This window comes from Lutra lutra, chromosome 13, assembly GCF_902655055.1.
Source record: "Lutra lutra chromosome 13, mLutLut1.2, whole genome shotgun sequence".
NCBI lineage: Eukaryota > Metazoa > Chordata > Mammalia > Carnivora > Mustelidae > Lutra > Lutra lutra.
Window position 1 is genome coordinate 94,193,947 of NC_062290.1, and position 26,982 is coordinate 94,220,928.

At 61.8% G+C, this 26,982-nt stretch overlaps 1 protein-coding gene across 3 annotated transcripts in view; it reads left to right on the forward strand.

Moving 5' to 3' along the window:
• Window positions 1-26,982, forward strand: part of VAV2 (vav guanine nucleotide exchange factor 2) — a 160,952-nt gene that overhangs the window by 27,350 nt on the left and 106,620 nt on the right. For all 3 annotated transcript variants that reach the window (XM_047699270.1, XM_047699271.1, XM_047699269.1), the window contains exon 2: window positions 4,000-4,116. In XM_047699270.1, coding sequence (XP_047555226.1) covers window positions 4,000-4,116 — 117 coding nt within the window. The remainder of the gene's footprint in view (window positions 1-3,999; window positions 4,117-26,982) is intronic.

Below are 26,982 nucleotides of genomic sequence, written 5' to 3' on the forward strand. Positions count from 1 at the left end.
GCAGGCTTTTTGGGGGTGAATGACAGATAACAGTGGGCAGCAGGCCCTGCGAGGCTGGTGGGGGGGCGGCTGGGCCCGGAGCCCGTGTGTTCTCGCTAATCTGATTTCAGCCTGCTGAGTGGGCGGGACGGAGGGGGTCAGCAGTCCGCTGCACGGGCGGCCTGCCTCTTGGCGCAGTGGCCAGGGCCTTCCCCGTGGACTGGGGGGACGGGGGGTGGTGCCCTGAACAAATACAGTGGGGGCCGACTCAGCTCTGGGCTGCTGGTTGCTTGTCAGGGGGCCAGTTTCTGGGGACAGACCCTTATTGTGGCCACTTAGCTGACTTCTGGGGCTGAGCGTCAGTCTCCAGATGCCGGTGGAGCCGTGGCTGCGTTTCAGAGAGGGCCTGGAGGGCCGAGCAAAGAGAAGGCCACTCGCCCCTGTGGCCACAGGGACACGGCCCCCAGCCAAACCTTCTCTGGTCACAGGACAAGGATGGGCAGCTTCTGTCCTGGCACTGGCTACTGTCTGGACCTTCCCTTGCCTGCGATCACTCAGCCTGTGGCTGGGATGTGCCCATGGTGTCCTTTCCCCATCTGGCCCTCAGGAGTCTCTCTCCCAGAGTCTGCAGCTGTCCCTGCTGGGATGGGCCGGGTCTCGGCCACATGTCCTCCTGCGTCCAGGAGAGGCCGGCGGTCAGAGGAGCGGACCTGAGCTGCAGAAACAGCAGGCCCGCTGCCCCTGCTGAATGGAAAGAGAAGGGGCCAGGAGTCTGGACACAGGGCCGGCCCTTCCACGCTCTGCCCCTCTCCGTGTCTGGCCGCTCCTCTAACTGTACAACGGTGCGGTGGGGCGGGGGACCATGCATCTCATCCTTTGGAGCAGGCCGGCTGCGACAGGGACCCTGGTGCTGAGTGCAGTGGACAGGAGGAGCACATCGGAACGCACAGATGCCCGTCCTCTCCAAGGGCCTTTGCTGCTTCGCAGCAGATGTGGGATCCAATCTGGGCTCTACCTCCTCCTAGGGAGCCTCAGTTTCCTCTCCTGAGAAATGGGGTGAATGATGGGAGGGTGGGGAGTAAAGGCGTCCGTGGCAGAGAGCAGCAGAGCCGGCCAGGTGCACAGACGCTCCCTGGGAATGAGGCCACCTCCCTCCTCTTGTTTTCCTGTGGGGCCTGGTGCTTCCGCATCCCTCTCCTGGGGGCCTGAACCTGTCTGTGTGCCTCAGTTTCCCCAGGGCCAGCCTTCTGTGGGCTGCGAGCTGCGTGGGGCCGGGTCCTGGAAGGTTGGGGCCCACGCGGCTGCCACGGGGAGAGGCCAGGCAGACAGACGCTGTGCCTGCAGGGCAAGGGATGCCCGCCCGTCCTGAGCCCCGAGAGGAAGCCTGGCCTCGCGGGCTGCGATTGTGGTTAGGAGCCATGTAATTAACTCTAAAAATGGGAGGCCGAGGACGGCACAACGTGGATACTCAGTGGAAGCTGGAGCCGGGCTGAGACTGCTGGGCAGGAGGGAAGGTCTGAGACTGGCCGGGACCCCGGGGGTGTGGGCTGGGGCGGCCTGTGGCTGGCCCACAGACTGGGGGGCGTGAAGCCGAGGACGTGTTTCCTCCCGGTTCTGGAGGCTGGACGCCTGGTCGGGAGGGGGCTGGGCTCTCTGGGCTCCTCCCTGCTCCCGGCGGTTTGCCAGCCCTCGCTGGCCTTTCTCGATGCACAGAGCGCCCCCAGATCTCTGCCCCCACCAGCATGTGGCCTTCCTGTGGGGTCTCTTTCTCTGTCTCTCTTTTTAAAAAATTTTTGTTTTACTGCAGTATAATCAGGTTACACAAGATTTACCTTTTTGTTGGGGGGGAGCAGAGGGAGATGAGAGGGAAACGTCAGGCAGGCTCCCCGCTGAGTGTGGAGCCTGACGTGGGGTTTGATCCCCCGACCCTGAGGTCATGACCTGAGTCGATGTCAGGACTCAGCTGCTTAGCTGACAGCGCCACCCAGCGCCCCCAAATTTAGCAGTTTAAGCATCTTTTTTTTTTTTTTAAAGATTTTATTATTTATTGGACAGACAGAGATCACAGTAGGCAGAGAGGCAGACAGAGAGAGAGGGGGAGGCAGGCTCCCAGCTGAGCGGAGCCTGATGCGGGGCTCGATCCCAGGACCCTGAGATCACGACCTGAGCCCAAGGCAGAGGCGCCCCCCAGGCGCCCCCAGTTTAAGCATCTTTAGTGTGCGTACAGTTCAGCCGCGTTAGGCGCCTTCACGGTGTTGGTCACAATCATCGCTCTGACTTCTAGAACTTGTTCCTCGTCCCAAACTGACACTGTCCCCAGGAGACACGGCCGGCCACCGCGCCAGCACCACCGTGCTACCCGTCTCAGTGAGCTTGGCCTCGTGTGCGTGGGCTCCTCCCGTCGGTCCTTCTGCGTCCGTGCGATCAGCAGCTTCAGTTCCCGGAGGACAAGACTTAGGACCGTCTGAGGCCCAAACCGGCAGCCATAGCTGCTCAACAGAAATTAATCAGAACAAAATCCATGTGCTGTTTCGGTCCGACTAGCCTCACCTCAAGTGCTCCGTGGGCACGTGGTCTCGTGGCTGCCCTGCTGGACGGCAGGTGCTTGGAATGCATCCATCCTTCTGGAAAATTCTGCGGGGCGTACGGCTGCAGGCTCACGGACGTGGAAGAGACATGACAAGAAGAACCACTGGACCTGGGGCCGGAATGTCTCTTGCCGTCAGGACATTGCAGTTGTCCTTTGTTAAGGGGTGTGAGGACGAACATCTATGGACGAGGACGGGTGGGGTCCGTGCGGATTCGCCGACGTGGGTGCTCTCATTGTGGAAGTGGGTCCTTGTTCTTAGGAGCCTCGGCGGTTCAGGGGAGATGGGGTCACATCTGCGGTTTGCTCTCACAGGTCAGAGAACACCGTATGCACACAGGGCCGGTGAGTCCGTGCTGGCCGTGACTGGGACCAGCCGCGGCCGGGGCGGAAGGAGCGGCCAGCCCCGGTTGGGGGTGGGCATGGCCCGTGGGGGGTGCACGGCGGGGGTGAGGGCCACTCAGTTTATGCCGGGCCCGCCGTAGCTTGTGACTTCTGCCTCCTCTTCGTCTCCGTCTGTCCTTGCGTCTGCATTTCCAGTGGGCGGCACGCGCTCCAGTTTTGCTGTCCAGCCCTCGGCCCTTAGGGAATGGCTTCCGGGGAGGACGAGCGTCTGAAGTTCCGGGACCCCGGGCCATGCATGCCGCTGTCCTTGCCTCAGGGATGCCTTTGTCAGCTGGACTGCTGGGCCATCCAAGTGCTCACCGTGGCCCAGCGGTTGGAAAGCCGCCCTCAGGAGCCAAAGCTGCTGTCACTGGTCCTGCGGTGGGAATCAGTGGACAGGATTCGAACCTGGGGCTGGGCCCCCTCCGAATCCTGCTCTCCAGGCCGCCTGGCCTGCTGCCCTCCTGCCTTCTTTACCAGCTCCTTCCCCACGGGGGCTGCGGCCGGCCTTCCCGTTCAGCCCCAACCCCAGACCTCCGGCCACAGCGCCTTCACCAAGCGCAGTGCGGGTGGGAGCTCAGAGCTGGGGTTGCCGGGTGGAGGAGACGCCCCGACTGTGGCTGTGGGGCTCTGGCCCTGGTGCGTCCCCTAGCTTCCCGCTGAGATGGGTGTGTGCCGTTCCCGGGGTGTGCCACAGACAGGATGGCTTCCACGGGGGCAGGTCTGTGCTGGGGTAGGCGGTGAGTGTGTGTGAGTGTGCGTGTGGGTGTGCGTTCATGCTCTGTTTTTGCTGACTCAAACCAGCATTATTTCCGGTCCCGATCGTCCAAGCTGGATCCTCTGGGCAGGGGTATGGGACAAAGGGTCATGAGTGGCCAAGGTGAGCCAGGGACACCGATGACATCTGGACCCTCAGGCCGGCGGGGGGCGAGGCTTCCCAGGGCTGGAGTGTGCGTCTCTGCCGCTCCTGGAAGCCAGAGCTCGCCGTGGTGACGGCAACTCCTCTCGTAGACCCTATAGGCTCAGCCTTCTTCTCTTCTCTTCTCCAGTTCCTGTGCTTAAAGAACATCCGCACGTTCCTGAAAGTCTGCCACGACAAATTTGGGCTGCGAAACAGCGAGCTGTTTGACCCCTTTGACCTCTTTGACGTCCGGGACTTCGGGAAGGTGAGTGCTCTCTTCTCCAGGGTCCGGGGCCGGCTCAGTGCACGCGCGCCGGATGGGACAGGCCTGGCCCCTCCAACACGGCCGTGCCCCGCACCCACGGGCGGGGACGCGTTACAGACAGGAGGGCACGTGGGGGGCAGAGGGTGGCAGGACACCCAAGGTGAGATCAGGCATCGAGAATCCAGGGGGCTGGAGGGAAGGCTGGGAGTGGATGTGGGCGGAGATGGGGCACTTGCTGCCCGGGATCTCTGGTTCTTGACGGGGTGCCCGGCTCCTGTGAGGGGCCGAGATGCAGAAGGTGCCGTGATTATCGAGGTGCGTGTGAAAGGGGCCATGGCGGTTATGGCAGAGGCAAGCGGAGTGGTCTCTGGCTGCAAGCATGTGTTGGGTGGGAGGGGGGGGTCGCTGAGGACCGAAGCCCCAGGTTCCCTGGAGGTGATCCCCTGGGTCCGTGGCAGACAACTCAGAAGCTCTGCTGGGTCCGGCCAAGGGACCCCAGGTGTGGCAGCCGCAAAGTCTGTGGGCTGGCGGGGCGCGGGGGTTTCAGCTCCTTTGTGAGCTGGCTTCGTGGCGAGCCTGCCTTCACAGCCACGTGAGATGTCACGTGTGGTCCCAGGCCACTCCTTGAACGTGGCTGGGATGGGGGCCGTGATAGCCTCCGTTGCGGGGAGGCGGGGGCGGGAGGGAAGAACTGGTTCTGTGCTGTCTGTGGTCCGGGGGTCCCGTTCTCTGTGCGTCCCCCCCCCCCCACCGCGTCCTGCCCTCCCCGCCCCCCCGCACCCGTCCTGCCCCGCCCGCTGGGCTGCTGGCACAGGCTCGGCCAGACCGCCGCTTCCCGGACTGCCCGAGGAGCCGTTTCCACCTGCTGATGGGAAACATCAGAAGATATTTATTGCTTAATTTGCCTGAGAAGCGTTATCGGAGACTGGGCTTTTGAGGAAATGTGCTGTGAAGGCATCATTTATGAAAGGGGGGGGCTTCTGCATCTGCCGCTGCGAGTGCTGCGCACACGCTTGGGGACGACCCTTGCCTTGAGGCGCTACTGTCCCCGGCAGTAGCCTGGACTTTCCCATAAGCCACCTGGGCTGATGGTCCCCTCCCCGCATTCTGGAATTCGTTAGACAGGAGATTCACAGACCCCCACAAGAACCATCGCCCCTTCTGAGCGGTGTCCGTTCCCCCGGAAGGGCTCACTCCAGTCCCTGCTGCTGCGATGCTCCTGCCTGGGGTTCCCGGCCGCCTGGCTCCCTGTGCCCCCGGACACGTGTGCTAGGGTGGGAGCACCAAGGTTGGTCTGGGTCTTGCTGGCGTCCTGTCCCATCAGTGGGCTTCTCAGTTCCCCGGGGTTGCTTTCACAGGGATTGGAGCCGCCTCCTGTTCTTCCTCCTTGTGCACGGCAGTGCCCTCCCTGGCTAGGAGCGCACATACACACGTACGTCGCATACACTCACGCACAGAGCTGCTGTTTGCGATAACCGCGTGGAGGACAAGGCAGGATACTCCCTGGCCAGGCTCCTTTCTCGCCGGCGGTGCGCAGGGGGGACAGTCTGTAATTGCATTTGGTTTTGATGTGCGGCAGCTGAGTGCGATGGGGTAAGACAGACGCCCATTCATGTAGCTCAGACTCCCGTCACGCGACCCACCGACCGTGTGGCCACGCGGTGTGCGGGGGGGGGGCCCTTGTGCTCCTCAGGGGTTCAGGGAGGCTGCTTGGCTCCAGGGCGATGTCCCAGCTGCACGCAGAGGGGCTACGTAGGGGCTGCGGCTGGCGCTGGCCCCCGGTCTGCCCACAGCACACAGTGATGGATACTGGTGCTGCTTTGCCACGCCGTGGCCTCTGCAGTGGAAACCGGGAGTGGGCTGTTCATTTGTCATTTGTCACCATTTGGAGTTGCCGTGGGCGTTGCTGGGAATGGAGGTGGTGTGACGCCTCCGACCTGCGTGCTGTGTCCGGGGGTGCCCTCGATTCATGCTGTGCACCGAGGCCCCTTGGCTCTGGGGGGGCAGGTCTCGGGGAGAGCTCCCCACCGCCTCTCTGCTCTCCACATTGTGACCCTCGAGTCAGACTGATTCACATTCTGGCCCTGCTAACCGGCTGGCTGACTTGGCAGGTGACCCGGTGCCTCTGACCTCCATTTGCCCGGTGGGAGGGGGCGAGGCGTCCAGCCCTCAGTACGGGCTCCTGAAATGCCAAGCGTTTGTCACTGTCCCCTCCCCAGGTTTGGCTGAAACAGAACTAGACCCTTGTAGGCCTGTGTCCTCTGACTTTTGTCCTCTGTTATTTTACTCGTAAAGTAAGTCCGCACCTTTGGAAGACAGAGCCAGAGGGCTGAGCACACGGACTGCGGACGCTTGGGGGCTGGGTTTGAGTCCGGCAAGCCTCGGTGGCTGACTCAGTTTCTCCAAATCCTACTTGTGAGATGGTGGTGAGAATACCGCCCTCCGAGCTCGGCCGAGCAGGAAGCAGGATTGTGTTTCCGGAGCTCAGCTCAGCCCCGCACTCGCCCCAGGGGGCTCACTGTGTTCTTCGCTTCCCTTCTCCTTGGCCCCTTGACCTCCTGTTGGTTGCATGGCGGCCCCGTCCTGCCCGTCCATCTGGCTAAGCGTCTCTTCATTAGCTCGTCCTGCCCCACATGTGTTTCTCATGGAGGTAGACCTGTGGTTAGCCTTTCCAAGCTGGGAGCCGGCAGAGGCTTGGGGCGCTGGGATGTGCTGCTCCCGTAGGCACCCGCTGTCCCAAGTCTGTTTGCTCGGCTCGTCCCTCCTGATGTCCCGGGATGGAATCCTGGAAAAAACCACAATACCAGCAGAGCCTCAGCGCCCGTGGCCTGCTTTGCTTGGTACCCAGAGGCACAGGGACTCTCCCACCCCTGGAGGGTGGCGCTGGGTGGGGTGCAGCGGCAGACAGGAGGGCAGGCTGCTGGCGGGCTGGTGAGAAGGAGCGCGTCTGGTCTTTATTCGGGTGTTATCTTCTGAGAGGGGAGGTCCCCGTGCATAGCTCCGTCTGGGCACAGAGACGGAGTGTAGGTTCTGCGTGTCTCTTCAGGGATGTTTCTGGAGTTTCCCATCGGCCCGGCTTAGCCTTTTGAGGAGCCCCTCCAGGAGCTCCGCCGGCTCAGTCTGACTCTTCCGGGTGGGTCTGGAGGCCCTCACTCACGTCAGACTGTGAAGACGCGACTGCCTGCTCTGCCCTCCCCCTGACCCCCACCGCTGGCCCCGGAGCGCTGAGTCCCCACCAGCAGGAAGGCAGACCCTGTTCCTGTCCTGGTTTCATTGTGCCATTTCCAAGCCCCTGCTTTTCAGCTTCCCATCTCCAGTGTTGCTGGAGTCATTCCTTGGGGAGAAAAGGCATTGGTGCATTCATTCATTACTCTGTCCACCCACCTAGCCATTTGCACACCCATGCACACATCTACCTACCCAGCCACCCACCATCTACCCTCCCACCCGCCCAGCCATGCACCCTTCTACCCACCAGCCCAGCCGCGCACCCATCTACCGTCCCCCGCCAAGCCATTAAGCACTTAATATACTGTGCATTTGTGAAGCACTCACTATAGTAGAGATAAAAGGGAGAGACATGGTCTTTGCCCTCCAAGGGGAGGCCCAGATTAGCTCCTGTGCCATCAGTTGTAGGAGAGAGGAGAGAGTGGAAATCCTAGAACTTCCCCAGAAGATGCTGGGCTCTGGCCCACCTCTCAGCCATGACACTGGACCTTTCAGTGCACGACTTGTGTGATGGGACAGACTAAGCCCCTCCCCACTCTGGAGAGCTGGGGTAGGTTCCCGCTTTCCGCCTGTGTATAGACTGGCCCAGCCCCAGGCCCTTGGGCTTCTCCTTTGGCCTCTCCGCTGGGGCAGAGTGGGCCGAGCAGGGCAGGTGCAGAAGGAGCTGGCGTTTGGGGCCCATGAAGCTTCAGAAGGTGTGTACTTGACCCGGGAGGAGTGCTGGGAGGGGCAGGCCGGATTCTCTGCTCCCTGGCGAGATCCTGCGCAGAGGCCTTGGTGGGGGCAGCGGACAGGTGGACCCCTGGAGACCTCGAGGGCTGCAGGAGCCCTGGGTGCGGCCAGCCCTGAAGGAGCCCGCCCGCTCACTGGGGAAGCTGGCCAGGTGCTTGCCTTCTGGAGCCTTCTCTTGTGTGGGTTCTATCAGAGCCAGGTGCTGGGGGTGGCCGGCCAGAGAGAGAGGGGCTTCCTGTCCTCTAGACCTGGGTGGGGGTCCAGATTTTGCGAAGGCTTGGGCTCCTCGAGCTTTCCTTTCTGCAGGGATGAGATGAAGACTGCGGCCCCTCGCGCAGCATGTGAGGTCTCAGCGGGGACGGGCAGCGCGAGGCCCAGTCGAGGTGGCACTGGTTTCTTCCTCTTCCCACTCGGCCCCCAGCAGGCTCCATCTCCCGGGAGCTGGAGGACCGGAGAACCAGCTCCCCTGGTATTTCTCACTTAAGGGGTTTAAGTTTGGGCTGTGCGTGTGGGGCGCGTGAGCTGAGGGGCTTGCCAGTAGGAAAATCTGCGGCAGGTGGACCCTTTCTCTTGTCCCTTCATGTCCTCTGTCGGAGGCACAGGGCCCAGCGTGGGAGCGGACGTGGGAAGGGCTGCGGAGGGGGCCCGCTTCGGCTGGGTCTTCCAGGGATCGCCGTGGCCCTAGTTTCCAAGCTGGTTGGGAATTTTGGAGAGAAGATCCTGGTGAGACCGCAGAGTTTCTGTGATTTTTTCTGGTATTTTGGTCTCTGGAGAGCGCTGGGCCCCGAGGTCGGCTCACGTGATCTTCCCATGCGCGGCGACGTGGGGCGTCTCACCGCCCCTCACAGAGCAGGATGCCGACCCCAGCCTGCAGGGAACGACCCTTCCTGGGCCCCGCTGCCCGCTCCTGCCGCACTCACTCGCTTTTCTGGGCTCGCCTGCAGCCTCCCCCGCCACTGCCCGGCACGTTCTCCCGTGGCTGCAGGGCCGCCTTCCTCCCCGCTGTGGGGTCTCTGTTCAGATCTCACTGTTGAGGGGTGGCGTGCCCCTCGCTGCCGGCTCCCTGGAGCGCGGCACCACCATGAAGCACAACAGCCACCTTTCTCAGCGTGCCTGTCGCCGTCCACCTCCTGGCCGTGGGGACTTGGGTTACTGACGTCCCCCAGGTGTCTAGAATCGCACTCTGCACGTGGGGCGCCGGCCAGTCTGCCTTTGTGTGGATACGTGGTTCTTATAGGAGGAGCCCGGGAAGCCTCTGGTCAGGATACCCTGGAGCCCTCGGTGGGTCAGCTGCCTTGCAGGGGCCCGGGGGCCTGGGCATCTGGTGGCCCTCCAGGCCCTCCCCCCACGGGGCATCCCATCGTGCCCAGTGGGTGCTGCCCCAGCCCAGCCCAGGCCTCCCTACCTGCCCGGGACCCGCAGGTGCCCCTGTCAGTGGGGCTCACGTTAGCCTCCGTTTGGGCACAACGGACGGCCCTCGAGGAAGGTCTGCATCCCCTCCGACAAGTGTGTCTAATTCTCCGATTTATGGTTCATGGAGACATTTTCTAGGCTCAGAAACTGGAGCGGTGGTGAGAGCTGGCCGTCAGCAAGACTGGGGTGGGCCCTCAGGCCACTGCGTAGTTCAGGGTGTGATGCCGGCTGCCCCATCCCCGCTTTCCGCCCGTGTCCCCTCTTGTCCTTCTTCCTCCTGTCGCTGGCAGGCGCGGGGCTGCCTGCTGGCTTCCGGAGCCCTCAGAGACCTCACGAAGTAGAGAGGTACGCGAGCCCCACAGTGATGGTGCGGTCGGGGGCTGTGGGGGTCCTGCTGGCGGATTCTGGCTCCCCCTCCCTTCCTCCAGGTGAGGCGGCCTTACCCGGGGAGGGGCCCTGGTCAGCCCTGAGGGGTTCTGCCACCTGCAGGGGCGTCGGGAAGGCCGGCGTGGAGGCCAGCCGGGCGGAGCGGAGGCCAGTGGGCTGTCCTGTCGTGGGAGAGGCCGCAAGAGGACCAAAGCAGGGAAGCGCTGGCCCTTGGTGGTTCAGAAGACGCAGGGCAGCGACGGCGTGTCTTCTCACCAAGGTCAGAACAGGTGCAGCTAATTCCGTCCTGCAGGGATTTCAAACCACTTTGGGCCTCTCAGGAGCCCGGGAGGAGGCAGGGGGCAGGGTCTGCTGAATCAGAGTGAACCTGCTCTTACCTGCCTTCCGTGGTGCGTTTGCCTGGCATTTGCTTTAAGGATTCCAAAGAGGCTAAAAATGTAGTTTGAAACCAGTGGTCCATAACAGCCCAGGCCGCCCTTGCTGGGACTGGGGCTTCGGTAGTCGTGGGGGGGGGCGGTTTGTGGCAGGCCTGGTTGCAGCTGCGGGATGCCGGGATGATGTCCTGGGCATGGGAAGCAGGGGCACGTCTGCCAGCATTGCCGGCCCTCCTACTGCCCTGGCTGGGTCCAGAGCCTGGACCTGTGGCCCCACCCCGTACCCCCTTAACTTCTGTCTGTAGGACACAGGGGCCCTTCCCCACCGTGCTTGGGGCAGGTGTCTTCCCACTGAGCCCATCAGCACAGACCTCAGCACCCCAGGGGTCTCCTGGGGGAGTGGGCCCATGAGACAGAGCCGGCTTGCTCTGCCAGACCTCCCTGTGTTCCTGTTGTTGCCGTCCCCCCTCTGCGTCTCCCACCAATCCCGCCCGCCACTGTCCTAGGGCTTCTTGACAGCACGGATGCTTCTAGAAGCCAGGCGGGGATGGAGCCGTTGAGACAGCTTTCAGAGCTCCAGACAGAATGGTGCCCAGAGGGCACTCGGCGGGACTCAGAAGTCACCTTACCTCTTGGGGCCATAGTCTCCCCATCTGTAAAATGGGTTTGTAGCTCGGCTGCCCCTTTGAGGAGTGTGGAGGAGGGCCTGGCAGGTGCGGCCATGCGCACTGGTTTTGGAACCTGCTGCTCTCAGGGTGGTGTCCTCGTCCCCTGCCCTGCTGAGCAGGTGGCTGGTGGCCTTGGCAGGGGGCGGGGTGTGCCGGTGGTTCCTGCCTCTGAGCACCAGCCTCACCCCGTCCAGCTTGTGCTGCGTCAGCCCCATCATCGATTTCTCTGTTTAGTGTCTGCATCGATGAGCGAGTCCCTGGGGCACTGTCTGGTTGGGGGAGGAGGAGCAGGCAGCCTCAGGACATCGATCGGACACCCCTTATGTCTGTACTCTGGCCCTGCACTGCCACGTGCTTGCCCGGCTCCTCCTGGTGTGTGTTCACTCATCTGTGGGGTACAGAGCCCTGGGCGCTTCCTCGAGGCTCGTTTGAGGACTCGCAGACACTGACGCTGCGGTGACTGCTTGTGTGTCGTCGACCCGGCGCTCCGGTCGCCGAGTCTGCCGCACACTCACTGTTCAGACGCAGCCGCCGTGCGGGAGGAGCAGCCCCAGGCCGAGCAGGGCCCGGTGCGGGGCTGGTGGTGCAGGTTTCCTGCTCCAAACCGTGCCTCCTACTGTCTGCGGACTGTCTGTTCCCGCCGCCAGGAGCCCACCCGCTTTCCGGGGACCCGGACAGCCAGATGCACGCACACGCACGCATATGTGCACCCCTACACGCACACGTGTGCACGCACATCTGCGCACACACACGTGTAACACATGCACACGTTGTCTCCTAACTCGGGTGGGAGTGGTTTTCTTTGCTCCCCTCCAGACCCCAGCTGTTGGCTGACCCCGCCTTTGCGGTGGTGGAGGGAGTGGCAGGTGCGTTTCGGTTTCAGTGCCGAGTCCAGACGTCGAGCAGGTGTGCGGAGCCGTGCTGTGAGGGGTGGGTCTGCCCCCAGTGCCCCTGGCGTGGGGTGGGCAGCCCTTGTGCGTAAGGCCCGGGGCCTTTGGGCCCTTGTGATGGTGCCTCCAAACCCCTGGGCGGGGTCCCGGGGAGGGGGTGGCGCCCACACCTGGCCCGAGAGTTCTCTGAGAGGGGCCTCGGCTGAGGTGCCACCGGGACCCTTTAACCTCCTTCTTGCTCACGATTCATTTCCAGGGAGAGAGGATGCGGGGACTCTGGACTCCGTCACAGCTGATAGAGAAGCTGGGGATGGAGAAGGTGGGCCAGGAGGATGCGCCCAGTCCTCACATCTGGGCCTCAGTTTCTCCATCTGTGAGCACACCGTTGCCCAGATGATCCCTTGGTGGGGGTCGTCCCGAGCGCGCCTGCTGTCCCTGTGGGTGTCCTCCTCCTCTCTGTGTCTGGCTTTGCCAGCAACCCCACTCAAGCGGCCTCGAGTTAGCGTTTTCTCAGCCCAGCCTGGTGTGACTCCTGCGCGCCTTCTTCGTCTGCCCACAGTTAATTAAATATTAATTGGCTAATTGTTTTTCCCCAGGGCTCCAAGCATTGTTTCTGTTGAAGCCCGACAGGCTCATGTTTGCAGCAGAAAATGTAGAGCAGGGCTAAGGGGAGAGGGGAAAAGTAGCAAAATGTGAATAATTAATTGCGACAAGGTATCCTTTCTTGGCACCCTGGGAGGCCCTTCTCGGGCAATGTTCCTTCTTGCAAAGGCAGGGAGGGGTCGGCCATCCCCAGCGACCAGACCAGGCGGCTGCAGCAGGGTCGGCTCTGAGATGGTGGGGGCCGGGCGTCTCCTCTGAATCACAAGGAGAGCGGCCAGGACCGTGGTGGGGGAGAGGCCCCATGGCGGTTCCAAAAGCTTTACCCCCTCCTACCCGCCCGCCCCGAAAGGCTGCATCGTTCAAGCTCCCCCCTCCCCGCCCCATTCAAGGATCAGGGAGTTTGGGCTGGAGCCCGTGGCTATGTATCCTGGGTGGTCCTTTTTGACTTTCTTTATTCTTTTCCTTATTTTTTTCAAAATTGGTTCTTTTTCTTAAAGATTTTATTCATTTATTTGAGAGAGAGAGAGCTTGTGCTTGTGAGCACTCACGTGCACAGGCAGAGGGAGGGGGGAAGCAGCCTCCCTGCCGAGCAGGGAGCCTGACGCGGGGCTCATCCCAGGACTCCAGAATTGTGACCTGAGCTGAAGGCGACACTTCAGTGACTGAGCCACCCAGGTGCCCAGACTTTAATTTTTTTAAAAGAAATTGTGATAAAATGGATAGAACATAAAATGGATCATTTTAGCCATTTTTGGGCTCAGTCCAGAGGCGTTCTGCATATTCACGGTGCGGTGGGACCGCCACTGCTGTCTTGTTCAGAGCTGTTTTCGTTGCCCCAGGAGGAAACGGTCTCTCCAGTCTCATGCCCTGGCCCCAGGCAACCACCCATCTGTTCTCTGTCTCCATGCCTTTGCCTCTTCTGGAGGCAGGGAATCCCGTCCCACGTGGCCTTTTGCGTCCGGCGTCTTTCCCTCAGCGTCCCGTGTCCGAGCTTCACCCACGTGGTCGCGCCTGTCAGGGTCCATCCCATCCTTCTTAAAGGTCAGGTCGTATGCCCTTGTGCGGCTACGCCACATGCCACTTGCCTGTCCCCCATGGATGGACGTTTGGGCCATCTCTCCCTTCCGGCTGTTGTGGCCAGTGCTGCTGGGGGCGCGGGTGTGAGTCGCTGTTTGGGTTCCTGCTCTCATTTGTTTCGGGCGCCTGCCCAGAAGGGGACTTGCCGATCCCATGGTGGTTGTGCGTGTTTTGAAGAACTGCTCTAATGTTTTCCGTTTCTCCTTCCCAGCGGGGGTACGAGGGCTCCAAGTTCTGCACATTCTTGCCAGCACTGGTTAGTGTGTGTGTGTGTGTTTGAGAGTGAGAGAGAGAGCGAGAGAGAGAGAGAGAGAGATACAGCCACCCCGGAGGGCGTGAGGTCGGATCTCACTGTGGTTTTGATTTGCATTCTCCTCATGGTTCGACATGTTGAGCACCTTCTCATGTCGTCTTCGGGGAGATGTCTGTTCAAAGCCTTCGCCCATGTTCTAATCCATTCCTTGTTGTTGAGTGGTACAAGCTCTTTATATATTCCGGCTATGAACTGAGAGGCACGTGATTCACAGGCACTCTGTCCCATGCCGTGGCTTGCTTTCCACTCTCCCAAGAAGTGTCCTTGGATGCATGAAAGACAGGTTTTGAAGTCAGATGTAGCTGTTTTTTCCTTCTCTTGCCTCCGTTTTTGGTGCCTTGCCCAAAAAATTATTTCTGAATCCAGTGTCAGGAAGTTTTTCTTCTACATTTACTTCTTTTTTAAAAAAAGATTTTATTTATATATTTATTTATTTTTTGTTTATATATTTAACAGCGAGCACATAAGCGGGGGGGGCAGCAGAGGCAGAGGGAGAAGCAGCCTCCCCGCCGAGCAGGGAGCCCGATGCGGGGCTTCATCCCGGGACCCCAGGATCACGACCTGAGCTGAAGGTAGAAGCTTAATGATTGAGCCCCCCCAGGTGCCCCTCCTGCATTTACTTCCAAGAGCCTTATAGTTTCAGGTCTTACATTTGGGTCTTTGATCCATGTCCAGCTAATTTTTGTATGCGGTGGAGGTCAGTGTCCAACTGTCCCGTTCTTCGCATGTGGACATCCAGATTTCCCAGCTCTGTTTCTTGAAAAGACAGTCCTCTGCATTGGGCGGTCTTGGCCCCTTTTGTAGAGTCGTGGGAGCATCTGCTCGAGGGAGGCAGTGGTTTGTTTTGAAGACGGAACAGAAGTGTCTGCCGAGTGACCACATCCGCTGGTCAGTCTGAGAAGAGCCCGTCCAGGCCCCGCTTCACCGGCCTCAAGGTCCCCATCCTTAAAAGTCACCCACCCCCTGCGCCTTCCCCGTGTGGGGCACTTGGTCCACAGGGCACGTCTGCTTTCCTGTGGGGGCGTCAGGCCCCTTCCCAAAGTGTGTGACCCCGGCTGGGAAGACAGTTCTGGGGTCACAGTTTTGCCAGAGCCAAGGAAACAGAGATGACCCGGTGGGCGTTCTTTTCCCCCGGTTGAGCCAGGTAGGGGAGGTGGGGGCTGCCCCATGCCTCCCAGAAACAGGGGAGTCGGGGGAGAAGGTTCCAGCAGCTGCAGAGTGAGCTGAGACCTCAGGGTGCCCGGGCCCCTCACCAGCCCCAGACGGACCCGGAGCCCCGGGATTCCAGGGCTCGCGGCAGCCAGAGCCCCCTCTGTCCCTGTGTGCTGCCTGGTTGGGACCAGAGAGGCACACCGTCTCCCGGCCCCTCTGCCCGCCCGCGCTAGGAGCGTCGCGGCGACTGCCACCTGCAGACGTCGTTGGAACAATTCTCACATCCAGTGCTCGTGGCTGAATTTCCATGAAGCGCGAGCGCCTGGGCGGACGGGCTGCGTGGAGATCCGTGTTCATCAGCGGCTGATTGCTGTTCGTGCTCGGGCCTGGGGCTTCCTCCCGGCCTCCACACAGAGCCAGGTGGAGTGGGAGGAGCTCGTGGGAACGCGGTGGGGCCGGCTTTGAAGTTGGAGCCCGCTCCCTGGGGCGGCCTCCGGGATGCCGAGGGGCTGCCCCCGGACGCAGCAGGGGTCCCTGGTGCCGGATACGAAGGTGCTTCTCGGGGACGGCCGGTCACTGTGGTGATGGGCGGCTCAGCGGACGTGGAAGGAGAGCGTGAACACGGGTGGGCTCGGCTGAGTCCACAGATGAGAAGGCCCGGTGCGGGAGGTCAAGGCCAGCCCCTCACTCTGGTCCAGCCAGCACTGGGACCGTCCCCGGCTGTCCCAGGAAGGTGCGCCCCTGGCCCAGGCTGTGTGGACATACTGGGCTCAGCACAGCCTTGCAAACATGGTGGCTATCATGGGGCCCTCCTGGGAGTGAAGTGGCTGTGACCGCAGCCTTGGTGGCACTGCCACAGTGGCCCCTGGCTGCCCGCTGTGCGTGGCACGGAAGGTGTGGACACCTTTGATCCTGGTCTCACACTCCGTGCAGTGCAGGTCGCAGGTCGGGGCAGGGAAGGCGGGCACTCTTGGGTCTGTCTAGACCGGAGGCACCGTGTGCGCTCCGTGTCACGGCCAAGAAGGGCCAAGCTCAGGCTGGAGCCCAGCTGTAGCCGTCATTCTTTCGGTCCGGCTGGGGGACCCAGCGGTCAGGAGATGAGTCCCACTGTGTCTGGGCTTGGCACCCAGAGGCCAGCGACCGTAGAGCGAGACTCAGCTCTCCTCTTGGACATCCAGAGCCCATCCCCCTCCCCCCCTTCCACAACCACCTAGGAGGGAGTGCCCAGCCAGGCCAGATGCAGAGGACAGAGTGCTGAGAGGGACAGACCCCCAGCCTCTGCTCCTATGTGGGGGGCTGTCTGGGGGGCCGGGGGGGTTGAGTTGGAGGCTGAGGGCCAAGGTCATCAGGGGACCTCTGAGTCCGTGTGCCTGGCTTTGCCCTCCAGGGACCCTTGTGAATATTCTCTCCTCTTAGGAAAATACGTTTTCAAATTTGACGCAGATGAAGCCAATGGCATCTATTAAGTAATTAGTTTTCCCATTTTTAATTAATGAAAGGCTAATTATGAGTTACATCTCCAGTTAGAGTTTCTGATCCGTACTTGGTGACAGTGCCCCACGGCGGGGGGTGCCAGCCAGCCAGGAAGGGGCCGGCAGGAAGCTCGGAGTTGGGGGTGTTCCCTTCGGGCATGTGCAGGGTACTTGGAGCCCTCGGGGACCGGGACCCTCAGGCCCCCCAGGTAGGGCTCCCATCAGTGTGGAGGGCGCGGCCGGTCATCACCGGGCACTGTGGCAGGTTGGCAGGTGTGCGAGACGGCAGAGGGAGCTCAGGGTGACAGCAGCCCCAGCCCCAGGCTAACCCCTGTGTCCTGGGGTCCGGGGAGGGCCAGCCAGGGCGCTCAGAGGGCAGGCACGTGGGGAGGAACGGTCCCTGAGGCAGGAGCCCTGCGCCTGGAGGGGCGGGCCTTAGCAGTCTCAGGCTGAGCCCTTGTGCAGGTGGGGACACAGGCCTGCCTCCTGGCTCTCTGGGGGGTCCAAGGCAGGGCCTGGCCTTTCTCTCCTGGCCCTGGGAGCTCAGGCCCTGGGTGAGGGGAGGCCCCAAGGACAACCTTTCAGGAAGACCGGATGAGGCTGTCAGCTCGGCCTCTGATGCGAGACCCCCTCACTGGTGGGTTCACTGGTGTGTGCTGCTGCTTTCGAATCTCGGGGGCACTTGTGCATAGTTAGGGGAGCCTGGCCCCTGGCCCGTGGTGGGGTCCACACGTGTGCGCGCCTAGCCCGGCCCGAGGGCGGGCCCACACTGGGGTCTGAAGCCGACAGCAGCTGGTTCTGGGCTCAAGACAAAGGAGGGGCCGGGCCTTTCCCCTCCCGCCCGGGGTTGCCAAGAGCGCCCTGTTTGTCCTGCTTCCCTGGGACAGACCAAATCCGTCTGGCGCTGAGCTGTATGCTGTTTCCGGCTTGCATTCCTTCTTGATCTGAGACTGAAATATTTTAGCTGGTGGCAAAAACGGCTAAGTGCCCTTTCTCCCTCCCGAGATGGGAGGAACGTTCAGGAAAAATCCAGTGTCTTGGCGCCTCTCCTCAGTGAGAGGCCCTGTCTGACCTGGGGGTTAGAAAGGCAGTGCCACTGGCCTGCCCTCCCGGCCACTGGGGACAGGGAGGACCTGGGCCGGGAGTCCGGGTGCCCGGTTTCCGCGAAGCCCCCACCCAGGGCTGTGTGGCTTTGGGACAGGTCGCAGGAGGCAGCTCCGCAGTGCCCTCGGGTCCCCTGGCCCACCCCAGCCGGGCCGGGCCCTCCGCTCCTCACAAGGACCTGCTGCGCAGGTTGGCGGTGAGAACTCAGGGGAAGCGTGGCCATGGTGCTCCTCCCGTGGAAGGTTCCGGAGCCGGCACCGTGGTGGTTTTATCCTCCAGCACCGGAAATGCAGAGACGTGGCAGCATGGGAGGCCGGCGAGGAGGCCGCTGTGGACAGTGCGGCCGTAAACCACGGGAGCTGCAGGCAGGCCGGCGACGGAGGGAAGGAGGGAAAGTCAAGTGGTGGAGAGGACTGGAGGACACGACTGTGACCGTGGGGAGGCCATGGGTCCCAGGGGCTGAGGACGGGCTGGAGTGAGACAGGCCCGGGCTTGGGGGACCTCGGTTGTGCTGCGTAGCCTTGCTGGCCTCCGTCATCTACGAAACGGGAGTGGACATGACCTCAGCCCCGTGGGGACCTGAGATGCGAGCGAGACGCGTGTGTGTGGAGGGCCCGTCGTCCCAGCCTGTGAGTGCTTGGAAGGGCCTCCCCACAGGTGCCGCGGCCTGGATTTCTAGATGCATCCTGGTGATGGAGGTAGCGGGGGGCAGCGGCTGGGCGTGGGTTTGATGGGCAAATAGAGGCTCTGGAAAATGTGGGACTGAGATGGGGACGCGTGAGCCTTCTGCCCCGTTCTGTCTCTCTGCCCCAGCGAGGACCACTTTCCTCCTCCTTGTAAGAGTTTAGAGCTGAGCTGGAGGCACCGATTCCTCTGTAACATTTCTAATGGTGTCCCTACTAATTTAACTGGTGGAAATCACCCTGAGACGTCTTTCAAGTGGAAAAGGAGATGCCCTAATACTGTGGGCATATCATTAGGAAAAGCAAATTAAATCACGTTTAATGGTGTTAGAATCTCAATCACTTTGGAAGATGGAGGCAGCGACGTGGGGAAATGAGGGGTCGCTGACGCCCTCGGAAGGAGGTTGGGGAAAGGAGCACCAGGCGCGGTCCAGGGGTGGTGCTGGGCCGGGCTGGGGGCTCAGCCAGGGAGGGCCGGCGGTGGGCGGCAGCTGTTTGGGATCCAGGGCTGGGGAGGCTTTCTGTCTCATGGGTTCAGTGTCTGCCGTTGGGCTGGGGGGCTGTGGTAGGCTGGGTGGGTGTCACCCCCAGAGTCATGTGTTCAAACCTAACTCTGCCCCAGGTGAAGGTGTCAGGATGCCCTTGGGAGGGGAGGAGGTCGCCGGGAGGAGCTGCAGGAAGGGACCCCAGAGGCCCCCCCCGCGCCCTTCCCACTGTGGGAGGACACAGTGAGGTCATGTCTGTGAGCCAGGGAGCGGCCCCACTAGACACGGACTCTGTGGGCATCGGGATCGTGGACTAGGAGCCTCCTGAGCTGTGGTCGTGGGTCCGTGGGCGGTGCTCCGTCCCAGCCTCTGTGGACAAATCGGCGTGGGGTTCGACCAGCCCTTTCTGTCTCCAGGATTCTCCCTTTGGGGCCTTTAGGGTTCTGTCTGGGGTAGGGGGAGGGCAGAACAGCTCCGCTCTTTAACAGATGCCTGATGGCTGGGCAGAATGCTTTCCTTCTAAACTTTGATCTCCTCATCTACAAGGGAGGGTGGCACCTGCCTGGGGGCTTAGTGGGTAAGTGAACCTCTCGGGCCTGGGCTCAGAGTTAGGTCTGGTGCATTTGCAACAGCTGTGGCCCCTTGGTACACTGTATACATTTTCAGTGGGGCCATTATTTTGTTCGTGAGTAGCTGAGGACACTTTGGAGATTATGCCTTTGCAACTGGCTGGATGATAGGTCTAGCTCTTGTGAACATAAACAGGCCTTTTGCAGAAAAAAAAAGAGTTTTCTTTTTTTCTCATGGTAAGTTTTCAGTTCCCTGATATGTCATAAAAAATATTCAACTTGACATTCCACCATTAGGGAGTCATTCCTTTGACTCTAACGTTCCTATTGATGTAGGTAACCTGTCAGGCTTCATCACTTACTTCTCCTCGCTGAGGCGTTTGCTGGATCCTCTCTGGAGAACGGCTTCTGATCAGGAACGGAGAAGGAACTTAGGCCTCTCCAAGGGGAGGACAGGCAGGGGTCCTCCAGGGAGGAGAGGTGCAGAGTGCAGAAAACCGAATGAGCGTGTGGGCTGGCCCCTCACCAGCCCTGGGTAGGGAGGACTGGCGTGCGGGCTACTTGGCTTTGTTGAAGACACTTGTGTGCCATCAAGGAGGAAAGCCAGGCTGGGGACTGTGGGGCTTTCCGGCCCCAGGAGGGTAACAACCTTGTCCTTCTTATCCATTCTCTGCTGAGCGTTTACTGCACCCCGGCCCCAAAGCGTGGGACGTCTTCGTGTGGGGCCCCCTGTAGCCTCACACTCGGCGGACCAGGACGCTAGGGCTCAGAGAGGTGGAGCCACTGGCTCCGGGCTCGCAGGACGTCAGACGCTGACATCAGATCCCTCTCATGTCTACCAGACCTGCCCCGGCATCTGCACACAGGAGGCACTGACTAAATGCTTCAGCAAGACTGGAGGCCTCCAGGGGAGGCTTTGCAGGGGAACAAAGTGGCTGTTGGCCTGGGAAAGCCAGCTGCACTGGAGAGGTGGGCTTCCCCTTGGAGGCCCATCCCTCAGCATCTGCCCTGTCCCTCCCGTCCCTCTCCTTGCTTCCCTGCCCTTCTCTCTCCACCCCTGCTGCCTCCCTCTGCACCTGCCACTGAGACTCCCGCTCCCCACTCCCCCTGCATCTCAAAGCATGGTTTCCCGGGACTGGGCTCTGGACCAGCGGCAGGTGCTCTGTCCCGGCTTGGCCCAGGCGGCCTTTGTCAGCGCTGCCACCCTCCCTCCCTCTCTGCAAGGAGGGCTGTCTCCCCAGGAGAGAACTCCCCGAGTGAATCGCTGTCAGCTAGCGGTCAGCCCAGTGACGGCTGGGCGGGTGATTCATCTTGTTCTTTATTCTGCCTTATCTGAGCAAGTCGGCACCCAGCACCAGCTCCGGTTAGGAGGGAGAGGCGCGCCAGCGACCAGACCCCGCCTGCCCTGCTCCCCATGTGGGCGCGGCTGGGGCCTGGGCCCGTCTCCCTGCAGCCCTCGGGAAGGGAAGGCAGGGCGCGCGTGTTGTATGTGTTCACGCGTGTGTTGCACGTGCAGTCCAGGTGCACGTGTGTGTGTCGTGTGCATGCGTGTCGTGTGTCTGCACACGTGTGTTGTGTGTATCTGTGCACGTGTGTGTGCTGGGTTACGCCTGTGAGTTTTGGGTCCTTGATATTGGCCGTGGGCTTCTCTGCGGAGACGAGGGGCTCGTCTAAGCCTCGTGTTCTCGGGGGGCTTTGCGAAGAGGGCAAGGCCCCCTACATCTTGCGTCTCCTTCAGAAGAAAGTTCTTGTGGTCCAGTCATGCTTGGGAGAAATGCGGCAGGACGCTGGCCGTCGGAGCCCGTGGGATCCCAGAGTGTGCTGAATCCCCTTGAAAAGATCAGGCTGGGGTGGGGGGAGCTGCAGGGAGTCCGGGAATGACCCCATCCCAAGGAGCGGGAGGCAGGGTTCGACGCCGTGGAGCCCCTGTGGCCTGCTCCGGGGCTGGGCCCTTTCCAGTACGGGGGCTGCTGAGCCGGCCTTGCCACCGTTTACAGAAACACTCGGTGACTGTAAGGGTCACAAACACAGCTCCTTGCTGCCGGCCCCTTCCCGCCTGCGCGCGGGCCCTCTGCCGCGGAGGACCTGGTGCTGCCTGGCAGGGGTGCGGGGACAGATGTCACTCTCCTTCCAGAGCCCCAGACCCATTTGTGTGCTTTGCGGACTGGGGAACAGGGCTCCGGTGACAGGAGGGCCGGCCCCTCCCCTTTTCTGGGGGCGGGACGGAGAAGACAGTAGCCTTGGGCTGACCGGCTTCACCCGGCTTCATCCAGCTTCACCGCCTGGAAGGGTGCGGCTCCGCGGCTGGAAGGAAGTTCCCAGGGTTGCGCCGTTGTCTCCAGCTGCCCCTTTGCAGAAGATTCCCGTCAGCCCTAAAGGAAGCCCCGGCCCCGCAGCAGCCCCCACCCCCCTGCCTCCTTCCCAGCCCCCAGCAAGCCGCAGCCGCTCTGGGGCCCTCGGGACTTGCCTCTTCCGGAAACTGCCTGGAGATGGAATCCCGCGGCCCGTGGCGTCTGGCTTCTCTCCCTCGGTGACCTCAGGGTGCATCCACGTGGCCCCGTGGGTCGGTACCTCGTCCCTCCTCGGGGCCGGATGAGATGCTCTCGCGGGTGGGCCGCGGCCGCTCCGCCCGCTTCCCTGCTGGCGGCCGTGGTTGTGAACGTGCGTGCGAGGGTGCTCGTGTCCGGGGGTACAGACCCGCGTGGTGTTGTGGGGCTCGGTAGCGATGCTGTGTCGAACTCATCGGGGGTGTGGCCTCTGCCCGGAGGCCTCCTGGGGTTTCGGGTCTGGCACACGGAGCCCGAGCTGTCCTCGCTGGCCGCAGCTTCGTGTTTCGAGGCTATGGTGGAGCGATAGCCCGGGGCCAGCACTGCTCCTTGGTGGGGGGGTGTCTGGGCAGCGTGGGGGCCCCGGGGGGACGGCTTTCCTGAGGGAGGCTACATTCTCCCCGGGCCCCCCGGGTCGAGTCTGCTGGGCACTCTGGTGTCCTTCATCTGTTCTTCTTTCCCGGGGGCTCTGCCTCCTGTTTCTCCCTGACCCCTGCTCCCCCACGGTCTGCTGTGACCCCCTCCAAATGACAGTCTCGGCCACCACATCTCTGTGACCACGCAGGGACCACCGTGGCTCTTGGACGTGGTCTCTGTGTCCCAGGTCCAGAATCTGAGCATCTCGGGGCCAGGCGCTATCCAGCCCCTCGGCCGTGGCTCTGCTGGGGGCACCTGGGGGCAGGAGGGATCCTGAAGGGTGAGGGGTGGTTACGGGAGGGAAATGCACCTGGTCAGGAAGGGTCACTTAATTAGTGGTTAGTGGTTAGTAGCCACTGGGCTCCAGGCATCCTTGCCCATAGCCAGCGAGCAGGGTTGGGCTGGGGAGCTGGTGGGGGTCCCTGGACCTGCTGTAGGAGCTGGGGGTGGGGCGGGGTGACATCCGTGGCTGGGCGGATAGGGAAGGAAGCAGACGGAGATGGGGTGCAGAGATGGGGTTCTGCTAGGCGGGGGAGGGTGCTGGCAGGGAACCACTGTGTGGGCCCACTGTGTGCCGCAGGGCCGTGAACGAGGGGTCCAGGGGCTGCTTTGGGTCAGATGTGGGTGGTCTTGTGGCTGTCCCTGCAGCTCTGGATCCTCTGCCCAATCTATTTCTTACAGGCCTCTGTCCCCACCGTGCCACCAGCGTGGGCCCCTTCTGTGGCCCCCACAGCACTGAATCCTTGGTCAGCTCTCTGCCCTGTCCTTCTGACCCTAGAGCACCGTGTGCTCGCCCTTCTTCCCCAGGGCCCCAGAGCCCCAGAGCCCCAGCCTGCCCTGGTTTTCTCCTCCACTCCCTCGCCCAGCACTTTCTCTCTGCACTTTGCATCAAAAGCCTGATGGGCCTCTGACATGGCCCAAGTGGTGTCCCAGGATCCCGGCCTCTCTGCCCACCTCTGTCCCTCCCAGAGGCTGGCTCCGCTCTTGGTTGGGTCTGCGTGGGTGGCTCTCTGTGGGGCCGGCTGCGGCATCGAGCGACGTTCTTGGCGGCCGCAGCTGGGGCGTGGGGCTGCTCCTGGCGTCTGGTGAGTACAGAGTAGGGGACAGCCCCAAGACGTGGATCATCCAGCCCCAGAGTCTGCTGGCGAGGCTGAGGAACCCCAGATTATATCCAGACCGACCACTGCCAGCCTCTCCTGCTGGCGACCGGGTCAAGGTTGTACCTGGGTCACTTCTGCGCCGTCTCCCCCCGCTGGCGCTGCCCATTGCCGTCTGTCTGTTCTGTTTGCTGCTGTCCCTCTTCCCACCATGTCCCTGTTCTCCAACCTGTTCCCTAACAGTTCCGGATGCAAGTCTGATTGCCCCCCTCCTCTGCTCAAACCCGCCAACCCTCTCTTGGGTCCTCTCATACTCCCAGGAACGGCCAGCGTCCCCACTGTGAGCACCATCACCTGGGGGACCCAGCCTGTGCTGTCCTTCCAGCCCACCTCACCCTGCATTGTCCACCCCACCTGGCTCTGCTGGCCCCTCGCAGGTCCTCCATGAAGCCAGGCTACTGTCACCCCAGGACCTTTGCACTTCCTGGTAGCTCTGCCTGGACTGCACTTTCCCCACATGGTTGCATGGCCTGACCCTCCCTTCCTTCAGGTCCTCACCACCCCGCTTGCCCTGTTCTGACCGCTCCTTCCCTACCCTCTTTGTGTCTCCTGCCATGTTCCTCTATTAATTGACGTATGTCTATTCTATTATTTGTTAATTCTATTCTATTAATTGATGTGTGTCACTGTCCCCAGAGAACACGGACCCCACGAGAGCAGGGCTGTGTCTCTTCTCCACCTCTGATCTCAAGAACCAGAGCAGAGCCTGGCATGTAGTTTCCCGCCCCATAAAGCTTTGTAGAAATGAGTGAATGAGGCGTGACTGGGAGGAGTTTCTGGAGGACTGCCTCCCGCGTCCTTCCTGCCCCCCCACATGCACAGGGGTGCCCTTCTGGGGGCCTTCTTCTCTCCGAAGCACAACTGGTTTAATCCGCTCTTTCTCTGGGCTCATTAAACAGACCCGCGGCTCCCAGCAGACCCGCGGCTCCCAGCAGAACCACGGCTCCCGGCAGAACCAGGAGGTGGCGCTGGGCCCTGGGGGCCTGGCACGCTCTCTCTGCAAGCGGGAAGCGCGAGCAGACCCTTTTATAGACTTGTGCGCCTCGTGGGGCGATGAAGCTCCAGGTGGAGCGTCAGGGCCACGAGGCAGTGGACACTGTGTGAGTGCCCCTGCGAGCTGGCCGGTGCCTTCCAGAAGCTCCTGCATCCTGTTCTCCGATCGCCGACGCACGTGAAGCAGCTCCACGGGGACGGCCTGTGGATGGGCTGAGCATTCAGAGCCTGGGGTCTCAGAGGACCCCTGCCGGGACTGCGTCCCGCCGGTGAGGACTGTTTGCAGGCAGCCGTGGGGGCTCCCCCAGCACCGTGGGTGCCTTCCCAGTGAACACGGCAGTCCGCACGGGGTCTGGAACGTGGACCCAGGCCGGCGGAGCGGCCCGTGGCATCTGCTGACGTCATGTTGGGCGTTAGTCCAGGGCCAGAGTACATGGAGGATGTGACAGGGCTTTGAGTTGTTTCCGGGAGGCCTCGGTGATACCCCCCAGCGTGTGCGTGGTCATTCCCACGGGTGGGTGCATTTCCCAGCAGCCCCGCAGGCGAGGGGCTCAGGCCCCCACTCCGTGTGCCAGCGGCCAGTTCCAGGTCGTCCCTGGGACTTGTGGCTGACGGGCGGTCGCTCAGGGCTCCCACCGGCCCCTCCTCAGGCTCAGAACCGGCTGCAAGGGCTCTCAGATCTGGAGAAGACAGTGTCCCTGCTCGATGCTCAGGGAGTCACAGAGGACGCAGCTTGGGAGCAGCCCGGGGCAGAGCAAACCTGGACGAGGCGCACGGGCCATGGGGGAGGCTCCTTGCCTGGATCGTGTGGGCAGTTTCACAGGCGGATGACTGTGTCAGAACTGATCAGATTTAACACTTGAAATACATGGTGTTTGGTGCGTGTTGATCGCACCAGTAAATCTGTGAAAAGCTAGCTCAGCAGACCGCGCGCTGCTCAGGGGCCCCACGTGGCTGGGGAACCCTGGATGAGGCAGCACAGATGCAGCATTGCCCTCATTCTGGAAGGTTCTAGGGGGCAGTGCTGCTCTGGAGCAGGGCGCTGGGACACGTTTGTCCGTGGGGCACGCTGGGTTTGTTGCTTTTCTTTATAAGCGACTCACCTCCAGTGACACGGTGAACGTGTGAATGTATTCGCCAAACAGCAAGACAATGGAGATGGGCCCTGTTGCTCCCGGGATGTGGCTCTGCACCCCCCAGCCTCCCTCCTGTGGCTGTTTCTGATTCTAACAGCCCTGGGACCGTGACCTCCCAGCTGTGGCTTCATCTCTGCCTGGGTCCCACTGGGGCAGCGACCTGGGCTTACATGTGGGCGTGGGATGTCTCAGGATGGCCTTGCTCTTTGCAGGACCTGGTTAGACTTCCTCCAGCCCTCGTGTGTGGGGGCTCTCGTCAGACAGTTTCCACGTGTTTCCCCCATTTCTTGTGATTTTGGCCGCATGACTCACCGGACCTTGGTCCCTCATCTGGAAAGGGGGCGGGTCAGTTGGGGTCAAATTAGGGAGCTCACAGCACGGTGCTCTGTCAGTCCTGTGTCTTCCGTGGAACCGTCCATGGAGGCCTGTGGCCTGTACCGGCTGGAATGGACTCGGCGGCTTCGAACCAAGCCAGACCGAGACAGAACTGCAGCCTAAACCCACGAGGATTGATTTTGTCCCGTGAGGGTGTTTGGAAGTAGACAGCCGGGCAGGTGACACTGGACAGTGACAGTGCCATAGAGTCTTTGGGGATCTAGGCGCCTCCCATCTTTCTTCTCTGCCTCCTCATCACCGGTTTCCATGCTCAGGGTCCTGGTCCAGAATGGCTGCAAGAGCGCCAGCCATCTCTTTGTATTCCGAGCAGTATGGGGGGGGGAGCTGACTCGTGCAGACTTTGCAGAAACGTCGCTCACGGCTCGAGTCCTCCTTATTGGCCCGGTGGTCGTCACATGACCTCACATGGTTGCAAGGGAGCCTGGGAAGTGTGGTCCTTCATGTTGGGCCGTCCCTGGCAATGTGGGAGCGAGCACCCGCTGACGCACAAGGTGAGGGTGGAGATGGGAGGCCACCAGCTGTCCCTGCCGTACAGGCAGCTGAGTTTAGCGGGGAGGGAGTTTCTCAGCTCGCTCATGTTGCTGTACACGAGGAATTTAAAGTTATCACATGTCCGGGGCAGAAGAGGCCTTAGTGATGAGTAGAAACAGGGTCCGCAGGCACAGCTCTAGAATCGAGGGGGAGGTCTGCTCCGAGTGCTCCTCTGGCCCAGGGCCCCATGTGTCCCCCTGCAAGCCTTCTTGTCCTCTGCCCTGTCAGTGCCCCTGGTCTGTAAGGGGCACAGGATACAGCCCAGCTCCTGGCAGGCGCCGTTCTAAACATTTTCTGCATGTAGCTTGGCGAGACAGCGTTTCCAGACAGGGGTGGCCACGGACGGGCGGGTGGAATGCGAACGGAGGTGGGGGTGGCAAGGGGCGCCAGGCCCCGGCCTCCCCTCCACGCTTGCCGTGCCGTTGTCCGGCTGTGTCCCAACCCTCACTCATGTCAAGGACATGGAAATACACTGGGTTGTACGTGGGCACAGTGTCTGGTGGTTGCGACAGCTGGGCATTCTGACCCATGCTGCAGGTA